The sequence below is a fragment of the Elephas maximus genome, chromosome 20 (assembly GCF_024166365.1).
Source record: "Elephas maximus indicus isolate mEleMax1 chromosome 20, mEleMax1 primary haplotype, whole genome shotgun sequence".
NCBI lineage: Eukaryota > Metazoa > Chordata > Mammalia > Proboscidea > Elephantidae > Elephas > Elephas maximus.
The window spans coordinates 9,519,118-9,532,573 of record NC_064838.1 but is presented as its reverse complement, the minus strand read 5'-3'; the positions used below and the strand labels follow the sequence as shown (position 1 = coordinate 9,532,573).

At 42.0% G+C, this 13,456-nt stretch overlaps 1 protein-coding gene across 1 annotated transcript in view; it reads left to right on the top strand.

Annotated features, from left to right (window-relative positions):
* ACTR3B (actin related protein 3B) overlaps positions 1-13,456 on the top strand; it is a 129,603-nt gene that overhangs the window by 78,146 nt on the left and 38,001 nt on the right. Inside the window, exons 8-9 of the mRNA XM_049863358.1 lie at positions 3,914-4,087; positions 5,795-5,887. Coding sequence (XP_049719315.1) covers positions 3,914-4,087; positions 5,795-5,887 — 267 coding nt within the window. The remainder of the gene's footprint in view (positions 1-3,913; positions 4,088-5,794; positions 5,888-13,456) is intronic.

Sequence of the window (13,456 nt, the reverse complement as noted above, 5' to 3'; positions counted from 1 at the left end):
GCTATTATCCCTGCTTCCACCTTTCTTCCCATAAGTGCGTGTCTTGATTTACCATTTGAGTTACGCAGGCTGAGAGACTTAAAGCTTAACCTCTTCTTCTAGACATAAGCATAAAGCCTCTGTTGAGGTTCCAAAGCTAGTATTTAACTATAAAGGAGAACAGCTTGATAACCAGTATTGAGTACAAGTATATGTAGTACAGTATCATTTAATTGGAGCCTAATTGGAACCTTCAATTAACTGAAAGTTTCTTCCAAATCTCCCTCCATGCTTAGAATAAGGAGGCAAGCAGCAGCAGCAATGACGGTCAGGAATCTGGTGAAATCAGCCAGCATTCAAGTGTGGTTCCGTGCCCTAAGAATTATGGTTCAGGATAATGCCATTCCAGCATCCAGAATCATTAAACAAAATCCACCTTATTTTCTAGATGTTAGTTACCATGCTGGAGAACTTACAGGAAGTTTTATAATTTAATCAATAAGGTTACGAATAAAATAGGTGATGGGTTCTTATTTAAAATAATCCACTTGACCTCTGATCTAACCGTTTAGCTTTTATGTTACACTCAGCTTGCGGAATCTGGACAATTTTTTTAATTAAAATATAGAAAAATCTTTAGTAATCCAACGATGATAATTACATAGGTACAAAGGGAAGGATTTTGGTTTTGGAAAAGAATTTGAGTGTGGGAGGGTAACGCTGGGCTTCTCCTTTCTCATAGAACACATCATTTTTGAGCTGTACGGGTGTATAGGGGACACTTGGCCAACCCTCCCTCTTTTCCTCACTGCTTTCCTCCCATCTAAACACCTGGTAACCGAGGCTGGTCTTAGCCAAGTGATGATTTGATGAAAGAGGCTAACCCTGAGGTGTGTATAGTCAGTGGCTCAACACTGACCTGTCCTGGAGTGTTCGGACGGCCAGAGCAGAACCTACTGATCCAAAGGACTTGCTGAGAGTATGTGAGTGTGTGCGTGGGAGGCTTCTTGCATTTTCTGTGCGGCTGCCTTGCTCCATTTCAACAAGGTTGACAGTGAATAAAAAGTGTGGAATCTGTATTCATTTATTTTATTCAGTGAATACTTAGTGCCTACTGTGTGCCAGGTTCAAAAACCTAACTAAGACGGACAAGGCTGCACCACTGAGGGTCTTACATGCTATTTAGGAGAGATAGAGAGCAGATGATGAAAAAACAAAGCTAAGTGGGTGATGAAACAGAGGAGGGTGGAGGGGGTGATGGTGAAGGGAGGCCTCTCAGCAGACATCAAGGATGAGAAGCAGCCAGCCAAGAGAGTTCTAGGTAAAGGGAGTAGCAAGTGTAAGGGCCCAGGCAGAAATGATACTCGTGCGTTCAAGGAGCAGTTTGCAGCCAGTGGCTGGAGTCCATGCTAAGAGGGAGAAGGCACAGATGAGGCGGAGAGAGATCAATGGGCTTGTGTGGGCCATGGTGAGAAGTTTGGGTTTCCTTCTAAGTGCAATGGGATGCCACTGAAGAATTTGAAGCAGGGAAGTGGCACCATCCGATGAGGTTTAAAAAGATCTCTCTCAGTGTATAGTGGAAAACAGGTGGGGACAGAGGGCAGCAACGAGGCGAGGAGATGGTGAGCCACATAGAAAATGATGGCGGCTTGGACTAGGTGTGGCGGTGGAGAGAAGTAGGTAGGTTTCAGAAATATTTTATAGGAAGAACTCATGGGCAGGACTTGCTGATGGATTGGAAGTTGCAGGTAAAGGAAAGCATCAAAGATGATTCCCAAATTTTGTGTTACAGTCTTGGTGAAAGCAGGGACTTTTTATAGGGTGCATTGGTACAGGTAGGGTCTCATGTGGGTAGGGTGACCACCTGTCTTGGTTTACCTGAGACTACGGGTTCCAGGTATATGGGACTTTCGGTGCTGAAACTGAGAGTCTCAGGCAAATCAGAATGAGTTGGCTACTGTGAAAGCTGTAAGTCCTTCCACTTCGGGGGGAAGGTTCCAAAAGTATCCTAAAAGGTTTTTGTGGAGCACTAAAATGTTACTCAAGGCTTTCTTTCCTCCTTTCCTTGCCTTCTTTCAGTGAGAGAGAAATTTTGATGTTTGACCCAAGCTCCTTTCCACCCTAAACTCTATGACACATGTAAATCAGAATTCCATCTTTTCTTACTGCCTTTGAGGGGTAAATCCGGCGAATCTTCTTTTTTCAGTAAAGATCCCTGAATATCATCACTAAGGTTGATTTCCTGATCTACAAGCTGAGTATTTACATTATTCCCTGGCATCTGGGTTTCAGTCCTGTCCCTGACGTGGTAGTTGGGATGTTCAGTTTATGACATCATCTCTCTCCAGTTGTAAGGATTGGGAGTAAGGCAGAGTCCTTTTACACACTCCAAATCAGCTGCCCTGAGCCTCTTGCTCGGGTTAGCCCTGCTGTTTGTTTCTTACTTCCCTTCTGTCTGTAAAGGAGGAGATCCCAGACAGAGTGGTGTAGGGTTACCCCTGCATCGCGTTTCTAATGGGTTGTCTCCGTGGTCACCAGGAGGCATTAGGTTGCCTGGATCTCGATAGCGGTGTAACTCAGAGCTGTAAGATTAGCACTGCTGCACACTGTCCAGCTTGCGCTGAGGCATTTCATGGCATCGGTTAAGTGAGTTGAGATACTGTGAGAAATTGATCAAGCCTCTAAGGACAACTTTCTGTTTTTGTCTCCAATTCTGGTAGATTTAAAGTTACATTGACTGACCGGTTCTCTCTATTATCAGGGAACGCAGGGTCATGTAACAACTCTAGTCCGTCAGTTTTATAATTCTGCTAGAGTATGTCAGAGATGTCCAGAAGATAGTGTTAGAATATGCTTCAGGCTTCTAAGAAGCTTTAAACTTAATACAAAAACACCTTCAAAGGTCTTTGAGGGAACCGTTCATTCCAGATGTGTGTTGAGCACCAGCTGCATGTCAGACACTGGGCTGGGCACTGAACAAACCCACATGGCTCTTGCTTGCAGGAAGCTTGCATTCAGAAGCTGCTTCCCTGAAGTTAGCTCTGAAGACAGATGATAAACCCAAGGATCACAAAGAACCTCAGGTGTCATCACGTACCAGGAAACACTTGACACTTTGGAGGCCGGCTGTTGGTGCCAAGGTGAAAACCCCTGGCCAGTTCTCTTGCAGCAGCAGTATACTGGCAATGCCAGTCTTTCTGCCTCACTCCGCTTTTTCTTTTTTCCATGGCACTTATCACTCTGTAACGTAGTGTAAGCTCTGCAGGGCAACCCCAGGCAGGACCTGGGTCTGTGTGGTTCACTTGTGTATTCCAGATGCTGAGGTAGTCAGTAAGCCCTTGTTGATTGAATGACCTAGAACACCTCATGAACAGGTATACAGTGTCTAGGCAGGCCACTGGAGCAGAATGACAGTGCTGTGTCAGACTCCACCCTAGCTGAGATGGGCAGATTGATGGTGGGCAGTCTCTCAATGTCCAGAAAATATCCTTGGCTCTCAGATGCTGATACCCACAGAAGCCAGTAGCAGTAAGTGCTACCACGTGTACCATATCACGGCACAGGTCTACTGGGCCAGAAAGGGGTGACAGTGAGGGGCCTGGGGAGCCTAAGAGAAATTATGAGAAACTAAATAGAGACAAAATACAGATGCTTTAAAACGTTATTTCAGATAACATGGCAACGAAATTGGACTAAGGCCGAGATAGGTTGCAAAGAAAGATTTATATGTCCAAAATCAAAGTGCAGTCGTGTCTAATGTGAAAGGCTGATAAAATGTGAGGCTTGATAGCCCACCCCACACTGGAGCCATGGCGTGGGGGCAGGGCATGGCTTCAGAGGTGTGTCTGATGCATGTGGGCGCTGTGTGTTTGTCAGAGGGAGGAGGCTGTGGGTGGTTGCTAATGCCTGGTGACCTCTTTGTGTGTACATGCAGGAGAAATACTGTTACATTTGCCCCGATATAGTGAAGGAATTTGCCAAGTATGACGTGGATCCCCAGAAATGGATCAAACGGTACACAGGTATCAATGCAATCAACCAGAAGAAGTTCGTTATAGATGTTGGTTACGAAAGGTTCCTTGGACCTGAAATTTTCTTTCATCCAGAGGTAAGCTCTTTCTTTTTGGGTGTGTTAAAGTATGGTGTTTGTGGAACAATGCTGCCACCTAGTGTGAATAAAGAGCAGTTTTCAATAAAGGTAAAGTCAGAAAGTGGGCCCTGATCTTCCAGTAAGGCCAATTGTCTGCACGTTTGAATCTCTCCAAACTTTTGTAGACATCCCCCTCACCTCCTGTGTGGTTTGATTGTTTGTTTTGGTTTGTCTCTCCATAGGCTTTATTATTTGCTTAAATAGTAGTGTGGATTGATTATATTGATCATACTAGGTGTGGTTCGGAAGAATTTTTAAGAGCAGTGGAAGATAACTGAATTAAACTTAATCTCAAAGGGGAAGCACATGCTGATAAGACAAATCTCAAGGACTGTTGGAAGAAAGTTCCTCTGCATGAAAGTGGGATAGCTTATAGCCTTTCCATCTTTTGTGACTGGCCTTTCCAATCCTGATTTTTAACACAGGACAGCCGTCCTCCTTGTGTTCCCTGCTAAAAGTCAGGTAAAGTTTAGATCTGAAGGCTAGACTCCATGATTTAGAAGGTCTCAAGAATTACAGACTTCATGACTTTAACTAGTAGTCACAAAGAATTATCACTTTTGCAGAAAGCAGTGATTAAGAGGCAACATTTTAAAGTTTAAATGAAATGCATTTTGTTTGTATTTTGAGATATTTTCCTGCCGAGTGCAGCTTGCAGATTACCAACTGCTGCTTATTTTTGGAGGTGTATATGCCTGTTTTCACAGGGAAATGGTTCAGACTGTGTGCCTTACTGGTAATCTACTGATACCCTACTCACTCATGCTTTTGATATTATTGATTTAAAGTTGTCATAAAGCTGACAAATGTCCCTTGAACAGTTGGTGAACACTGGGTGTTAAATTCTTCTTCCCCCGAGATTGTTGTACATTAAAGCTTTCCTTGATTTTTAAAACATATTTCAAATGTCATGCAATTGAATTATTTATACTTTAGTTCATTTAATTTACAGAGTAAAGCTTTGTACTCAGTGACATCCTAGTTATCATGCTGATTGTTTCATTTTAAAGCCACCATCAAACAAAACACTGCTCTTTCCCTATCGTTTAGCCCAAGTTCACATTAACCTTATATTGAGCAAGTTTTAAAATTCTTTGATCCTGGCTAATTTTTTTTTCCGTAATATTAATACTTCATTAGTGATAGTTGTGTGTTTCTTATTCCATCTCACATATATCTACACACGCCTTTTATAAGCTCTTAATGGAGCGATGGAAGCCATGGTGGCGTAGAGGTTAAGAACTACAGCTGCTAACTAAAAGGCTGGCAGTTCGAATCCACCAGGCGCTCCTTGGAAACCCTATGGGGCAGTTATAGTCTTCCTATAGGGTCACAATGAGTCAGAACCAACTTGACGGCAACAGATTTTTTAATGGAGTGACTCTCCCTGTATTCATAACGCAGGGCTGGCCCATCTCTGTTACTATTAGATATTCTTCTTTCGCTAAATCCACACATTTCCTGTCTTGAGGGGATGTACGTACCATTACTCCATGCACCCGTAGTCAGATAGGATTAACTCCATTCCAGTGTGAAGTTTGTGGTGTGTTTTTTAAAGTTACAGTAAATTCTCCATTTGTTTAAGTTCCTCTTTAAACAGAATTTTTGTTTTGTCCTATTTGAGAGAAATGTGTAATGTTTCGTTAATATTTATGCAAAATTTAGTTTGCCAACCCAGACTTTATGGAATCCATTTCGGACGTGGTTGATGAAGTAATACAAAACTGCCCTATTGACGTACGTCGTCCGCTGTATAAGGTATAAACTGCTCGGGTAAGGTACTTTGACTTCATTCCAGAATCTAGGCTCTTAATGTCAACCTGCAAATGTTCCTGTGGCACCTTTTGCTTTACAGGAATTGTCAAAGGCCAGTGTGATTTTAAAAGATTTTATTTGGAAGATGAATGGCTTAAATGTTTGGAGACATGACTGTTAACCAGAACTATTTAATTTAAACATTGTAATATATTTTATTCTTGTCTGGCAAGCTATATTTTAAATTGAACCATTTTAGTCATGCATATTGATTGAGTGATAAAGGGATATTTTTCCTCATGCTTCCCGTGAGTTCCATTGGTCTTGTTTCAGTGCGTATTTAGGTTCAGTGTCAATGGTGTTGACAAATAGAAGTTGGAGCCTGAAATGGAACAATCAAATAGAAAATGCTGTGTCATGTGTTTTTAAAGAAATTCTTTGTGTGGAATCATGAAACTTTAAGCGAGAAAAATCTAGTCCATGAAGTTATTAAATAAAATGAAATATTGCTGGTCGCCAAATGTTGAGAGCAGGAAGTAGTGGTCAGTTAGCTTCCTTCACCTTTAGTTAACCCTTGCTTGCATGAGTCATGTTATCAGCACCTGTGACTTCATCTTACCTTGTTCAAATCCAGGTAGCTGAATTTTAAAGAGGAGAAAATCAGGCTGAACCTGAGGAGTTAATAAATTTTATTACAGCTGTACAATGGACTACTATGTAGCCTTTAAAAAGAATAAGGTGAATCAATGCAAGTTCAAATGAAAAGATGTCAAAGTGTGTTCAGTTATATGAAAAGAGCAGGTTAAAAATTTATACTGTATTTTTTATAAAAATATGGTTTGCATATACATATGAAAAGGTTTTGAGTGATATACACTGAACTCTTAAATGAAGTATCTTTGGGGGCAGGATGATAGATGACTTATTTTCTAATTTATGTTTTAAAATTGTTTGAAATTTTATAGTTAACAGATATTACTCTTAAAATTAGAGAAAGTGTTCCTATATAGACAACTTTTTATTGTGAAAGCAAATTATAATTCTATTTTTATTTGTAGTGTATGCTTAATAAAACACTTACCCCCAGTAAAAAGTACTAAGAAGGGGACACTAAAAAGAGACTGGAGTATGAAAGTTAAATAAAATAGCCTGGCTTGCCCTCCACACTTCTAAAATCCCACTTGATATTAGTGGTGTCTTCTTGGTAATGAAAGTAAGTAATAAGTGTACACTTCTTAGTCTTAATTTCATCATAAAGGAAATGAAACTTCCGCTCACAGTTACGGATTGCCCACGATGAGGTGAGATTTTTCTCATTTGACAGTTCAGTTCACTTATCTCGGTGCAGTTTATAGAATTCTTGAAGCAAAGATGGTCTTGGGGATCATGTAGATTGAGCCTTCTATTTAATAGATGATTATACTGCGCACCACAGATGAGGGAAGATGGCAAAAAGTAGAGGGCCCTGGGTACAATGAAGCAAAATTGATCTTAGACTTCTTTTTTGGTCCTGCTTTATCTTTGTCTTAGGACAAGTTCCCTAACCTCCCTGATTTGAAAAGGTAGGATTGGATAAGCTAACACAAGGACTATCTTGTTCAGAGAAGATAAGACTCTGTCTTTACTTTTATTATGCTACTTGTCCAAAGCCATCTGAAAGAATCCTTGTCTGTTCTCTTGCCCTGTGTAGGGGGTACATGTCTTCTTGTCTAACTAGTAATTTCATTGTGATGACATTTTTAGTCTTGAAGTTACTAAGTTGTTAAATAATACTGTGCTGAATGCTAAAACAAAACAAGACAGTGTGTACTAACCCTGAACTCAAAGAAGCTTCTAAACTAACAAGACAAGGCAAGCTGTGCAGAAGAATGTATAACGTACAGCGGGGACATGCACTCACATATAAAGCATTGTATCCAACACACAGCAGATAAGGCAGTGGCTGTATATGGGGTTTGATATCTAAACCTGGAAAGAGTCATTAGACAGAAGAAGAATTAAAAGTGGGGAGGGAATAGGGTTTATAAAGAAGAGGAGAACAGTATAGGCTTTGGGGGCCAGGAATGAAAGTGTCTTCTGCAGAAAATGCTGAGGTGAGGTTAATTTGTCCTCTCAGCACTCCAGAGATCTAGCCTCAGATTTCCATCTACTTTCTACACATTTCCAATTGACTATCCTGTAGTCACCTCAGAAGAAATAGGTATATATAATAGGGTTGCTATGAGTTGGAATCAACTTGATGGCAACAGGTTTGTTTTTTTTTAAACCACTGTGTCTACTAATTCTAGTGTTCTTCTCCCAGTCTCCAGAGTTGATCCCAACTCATAATGACTCTATAGGACAGAATACAGCTGCCGCATAGAGTTTCCAAGGAGCAGCTGGGCTAGAAATGGTGTTGTTGTTAGGTGCCATTGAGTCAGTTCCAACTCATAGCAATCCTATATACCACAGAAGGAAACACTGCCCGGTGCTGCACCCTGCTCACAATCGTTATGCTTGAGCCCATTGTTGCAGCCACTGTGTCAGTCCATCTCATTGAGGGACTTCCTCTTTTCCGCTGACCCCTTACTTTACCAAGCATGATGTCCTTCTCCAGGGAGTGATCCCTCCTGAAGACATGTCCAAAGTATGTAAGACGCAGTGTTGCCATCCTCACCTCTAAGGAGCATTCGGGCTGCACTTCTTCCAAAACAGATTTATTCATTCTTTTGGCAGTCCATGGTATATTCAGTGTTCTTCACCAACATCACAATTTGAAGGCGTCAACTCTTCTTCGGTCTTCCTTATTCATTGTTCAGCTTTCACATGCATATGATGTGATTGAAAATACCATGGCTTAGGTCGGGCGCACCTTAGTCTTCAGGGTGACATCTTTGCTCTTCAACACTTTGAAGAGGTCCTTTGCAGCAGATTTACCCAGTGCAATGTGTCTTTTGATTTCTTGACTGGTGCTTCCATGGCTGTTGATTGTGGATCCAAGTAAAATGAAATCCTTGACAACTTCAGTCATTTCTCTGTTTGTCATGATGTTGCTTATTGGTCCAGTTGCGAGGATTTTTGTTAGAAATGTTAAGATATGTCAAAAACAAGTACAAAGTGGTCAGATACTAATGATGCTAGTGGTGTTACCCAGTGTCATTAGATGACATGGAGCAGTAAAAAATTAAAATTATCTCGTCGGAGTCATCCTTAACAGTGGATACGCAATTAGGTAAGGGGTGCTGGTCATCTGCTGTCCGTGTATTTAAAATAATTATATTGGGCAATGAAACATGTGTAAGTCAGCAGTTGTGGATTACTTAGCTAAAGGAGGTGAGAACAGAACCCAATGTAGAAAGGGTCAGGAATGATGGGATGAAGGAGCCAAAATGAAAATATCTTCTTAGAAGGCATTGGGTTTGGGTGAGGTTCAGGAAAGGTCCTCACTTGACAAATACAAGGACATTTAACCCAGTTACTTGCATTTCCCGATAAAACCTAAAAACCAAACCTGTAGCTGTCGAGTCAGTTCTGACCCGTAGCGACCCTATAGGACAGAGTAGAACTGCCCCATACGGTTTCTAAGGAGTGCCTGGTGAATTCGAACTGCCAGCCTTTTGGTTAGCAGATGTAGCTCTTAACCAATGTGCCACCGGGGTTTCCAATACATTTTTAAAACCCTAGCTTTCTATCAACCCTACTTAGAAAGTAGGAGAAAATGTTTAAACTTCTAAATGTATTATTTTTTTGGAGGGATTGGTGTTTTTCCAAGCATTTTATTATTAAAATTTTTAAACATACAAAAAATGTTGAAGGAATGGTGCAGTGAGTCCACCACCTTGATTCTACAATTAACTAAATAAAATTTTTCAAGTGGTAGGAAACTTCAGATATGGTTTTTAAGAGAAAATGTTTGGCAGCCAGTTGCTCTCCAGGTGCCTCGTTACTGTTGACAGAGACAGCCTTGAACGTCTGTGCCTCGTTACTGTTGACAGAAACAGCCTTGAACGTCTGTATGCCGACAGGTTTTACTTGAAGAATTCGTGTTATGACTCACAGACTTTTAAAAGATCGTTTAATAAATAGTTAATTTTCTGAGTGTTTATGTATGTCAAAAACTGGATTAATCACTTTCCTCACACCAGCTTTGTGAGATAGCCACTGTTGCTAGTCCCTTGTCACATGAAACGGATTAAGACTCGAGAGAGAAAAGGCGCCTTGCCCAGGGTTACGCTGTAGTAAGCGCTGTTCTACATTTAGTGCCCGGACTCTGCTAGGTCCTTGAAATGCATTGTGTCTTTTAATCCTTGCACACATCTAGTGAGGTTGTGAATATTCTCCTTGTGTGTTTTTTTTCTTTTTAATATAATTTTATTTTTGGTGAAAATATACACAGCGAAGGATACACCATTTCAACAAATTCTACATGTACAATTCGGTGATGTTGTCTACACTCTTCAAGTTGTGTAACTGTTCCCGTTGTCATTTTCCAAATTATTCCACCACCATTAACATGAAGTCATTGCCCCCTAAGCTTCTCATTGAACCTTTCAAGAGGCTGTTGTCAGTTTGATTCCACGTAGTTAAAATTTTGAGAGAGCACTGTGCTCAAGGCAGACACACGTTTACTAATTAGGCTACACTGTCGTTTGGTTCAAAGGTGACTTCTGGGGAAAGTTTTGGTTTGAGGTTTAAGGTTTAAAGGTTATCTCAGGATAGTGGCTTTGGGTGTTCGTCCCGCCTCAGTGGCCCTAGAAGTCCTGGATTCCTTTGAGAATCTGCACTTCCGTTCATTTGTATCCACCCCACCCCCTTCCTTTTCCTCAGAATTCTTTCACAGAATCTTAGAGCAAAACTTTGAGTAACGGTAGCCAGGCACCATCCAGTTCTTCTGGTTTCATGGAACAAGGCTCTCCGTCTTTACACATAAGAAGATTGAGTTTTGTGGACAGGTTAAGTGGTGGGTAAGATCACTCAGCTATAAAGTGCCAGAGTTTGGACATTGAGCCTATTTCCCTCATATGTCAAAACTCATGCTTTTCCCACCATACCACCCTGACAATTATGTAACGTTTAGAAGAGGCTGCACCACTACACTATGGATACTAATTTCTTCCCTGTGATTTTTTAGGAAGGTTTAGTTTAGAGTCCCTGGGTGGCGAAAGTGGTTAAGCCCTCAACTACTAACTAAGAAGTTGACAGTTTGAGCCCACCCAGTGGTGCCTTTGAAGACAGGCCTGGTGATGTGCTCTGAAAGGTCACAGCCTTGAAAACCCTATGGAGCATAGTTCTACTCTGCACGTAGGGGGTTGCCATGGGGCAGAGTCGACAACAGCAACTGACTTTAGCTTGGCCCTTGTTACCAAATTTGTGCTGCATAAATCTTGAGCAAACCAACCACATTAGGGCAGCTTGTATGAGGCTTCTCCAGTTTTATTGCAGCCTTACAAGGGACTGAGAACTCAAGTAGGGTTGAGAGGTAGGAGACGTGAATATGTGGGGTTGACCGACCATATTCTCCTTCTCCTCTGTCAGGCAGCCAGGCTCTGTACTCTCGGAGGGGGGAAGGAGAGACACAAATGAGACTGCCTCCACTGCTCCCAATTTTCTGATATCTTAGTTGTTCTCGTTAGGTTCCATTGAGTCAGTTATGACTCATAGTGACCCTATGTATAACAACAAAACGCTGCCTGGTCCTGCACCATCCTCATACTCATTGCTGCGTTTGAGCCCATTGTTGCAGCCGCTGTGTCAGTTCATCTCGTAGAGGGTCTTTTGTTTTTTTGCTGGCCCTCTCCTTTAACAAGCATGATGTCTTTCTCTAAGGACTGGTCCCTCCTGATAACATGTCCAAAGTATGTGAGGTGAAGTCTTGGCCGTCCTTGCTTCTAAGGATCATTCTGACTGTACTTCTTCCGAGACAGATTTATTTGTTCTTGCAGTCCATAGTATATTGAATATTCTTCACTGACAGCATAATTCAAAGGCATCGGTTCTTCTTTGGTCTTCCTTATTCATTGTCCAGCTTTCACTTAGGGTAGGCTGATATATACTCTGGGAAAATCAACCATGAAATCCCTGTTGCTTAACAGCAAAGTATTATTTCTTTGCTCGTGGTACACATCCAATATGGGATGCATGGATGCTGCCACTATCTTGTAGCTGTACTGTCTGGAGCACATGACCCCTTTGGTCCCCACTGCAGAGTTGGAGGCAGTGGCTATGCCCCTTCCACTTTCGTCCCTTGGGCCATGGCTATGGGGCTAGGAGATGGGAGAGTGTGCAAAGGAACGCTTGTTGCGTGCCACAGCCTCTGATGCAGCCGCCAGTGTGGGGACTTCTTTCCAGCAAGGGGATTGGTGAGTAAATTGGAGTTTAATCTAACATTGAGGCCTGAAATGCTTTTTTTCCCCCATGTTGATTTTAGGCTGGGGTTAGCCAGCTTTTCCTATAAAGGGCCCAATAGTATATATTTTTGGCCTTGTGGGCCATGCTGTCTGTGTTGCATCTTCTCACTTCTACCGAAGAGGCCGTAGAGTGTACACACTTAGAAGTGGCTGTGCTGCTATAAAACAACCTGTTTTAGACATTTGAGCAATTACTTATGAAAGCCTAACTTCAGTATTTTCCAGATGTGATCTGTGATAGTTACCTGCTGATTCTCATTCAAGCTGTGTTTGTAAAGGTGTCCTCTGGGTCAATTTGTCAGCAGGTCACTGCTGCTTTTATAACAGATGACTGCCACAGCCCATGGCAGAGCCAGCTGCAGGCAGGGCTTTGCCCATCCAGTTTCTGGAGACTGTTGAGCCTGTTCTCCCAGCCCGCCCGTACTGCTCGGTCTTGTGGATAAGGGCTCTCCTGGACCTGGTGTCTCGGCAGCAGCGAAGCTTCCTTGTTGAGTTCTCACTTGCTTAGCATATTCCCTGTTCTTCTCCCTCACTCCTCCCTTTCTGGCTTCTACTCCTTAGTTTTGGAGAGAGCTTACCATGAAAAAGAATCCTGCTTTCTCAACTTCTGTGAACTTCTGCATTAGTGAAATGAACAGATATGTGGGTTTGTGGGTTTTTTTCTTTTTCATAATTCCAAAATGTTTTTCTAGCCAGAAGACACGTATTACAACTCCTTCCACAGAACATGCAAGAATCTTTCTCTGGATAACTGAGCCCTTAAATGTCTTCAGTTAGCATATGGTTCCTTTCTAGTTATATTATTATTTTGTCATTCCCTTCTCTCTTAATTGATGCTTCTTCCTACCTGCTGGGCCCAAGCACTACTGCAGGCTTAACAAGTGTTCAGTAGACCAATAAACAAGTAGAACACATTGCCTGTGACAAGGAAGGTCACAGTTAAAAAAGGGGAGTCACACAGCTACTGCGCCCTCATTGCTCTCCAGCACAGGTGAGATGGCCTTTCCTCTCAGGTAGGTGCTGGGAAGGTCTGTCCGTTGCTGGATTCCTGACGTCTGCCACCCATGCTGCTATTTTTTCAGTCCCCACAGCTGGGGTTGCCATGTGCATCAGAGTATAGCTGCACAGACGCAACCAGGAAGAGTTTTTGAGTCAGATAGTTGGTGTCTTAAAGATCTGTTACTTA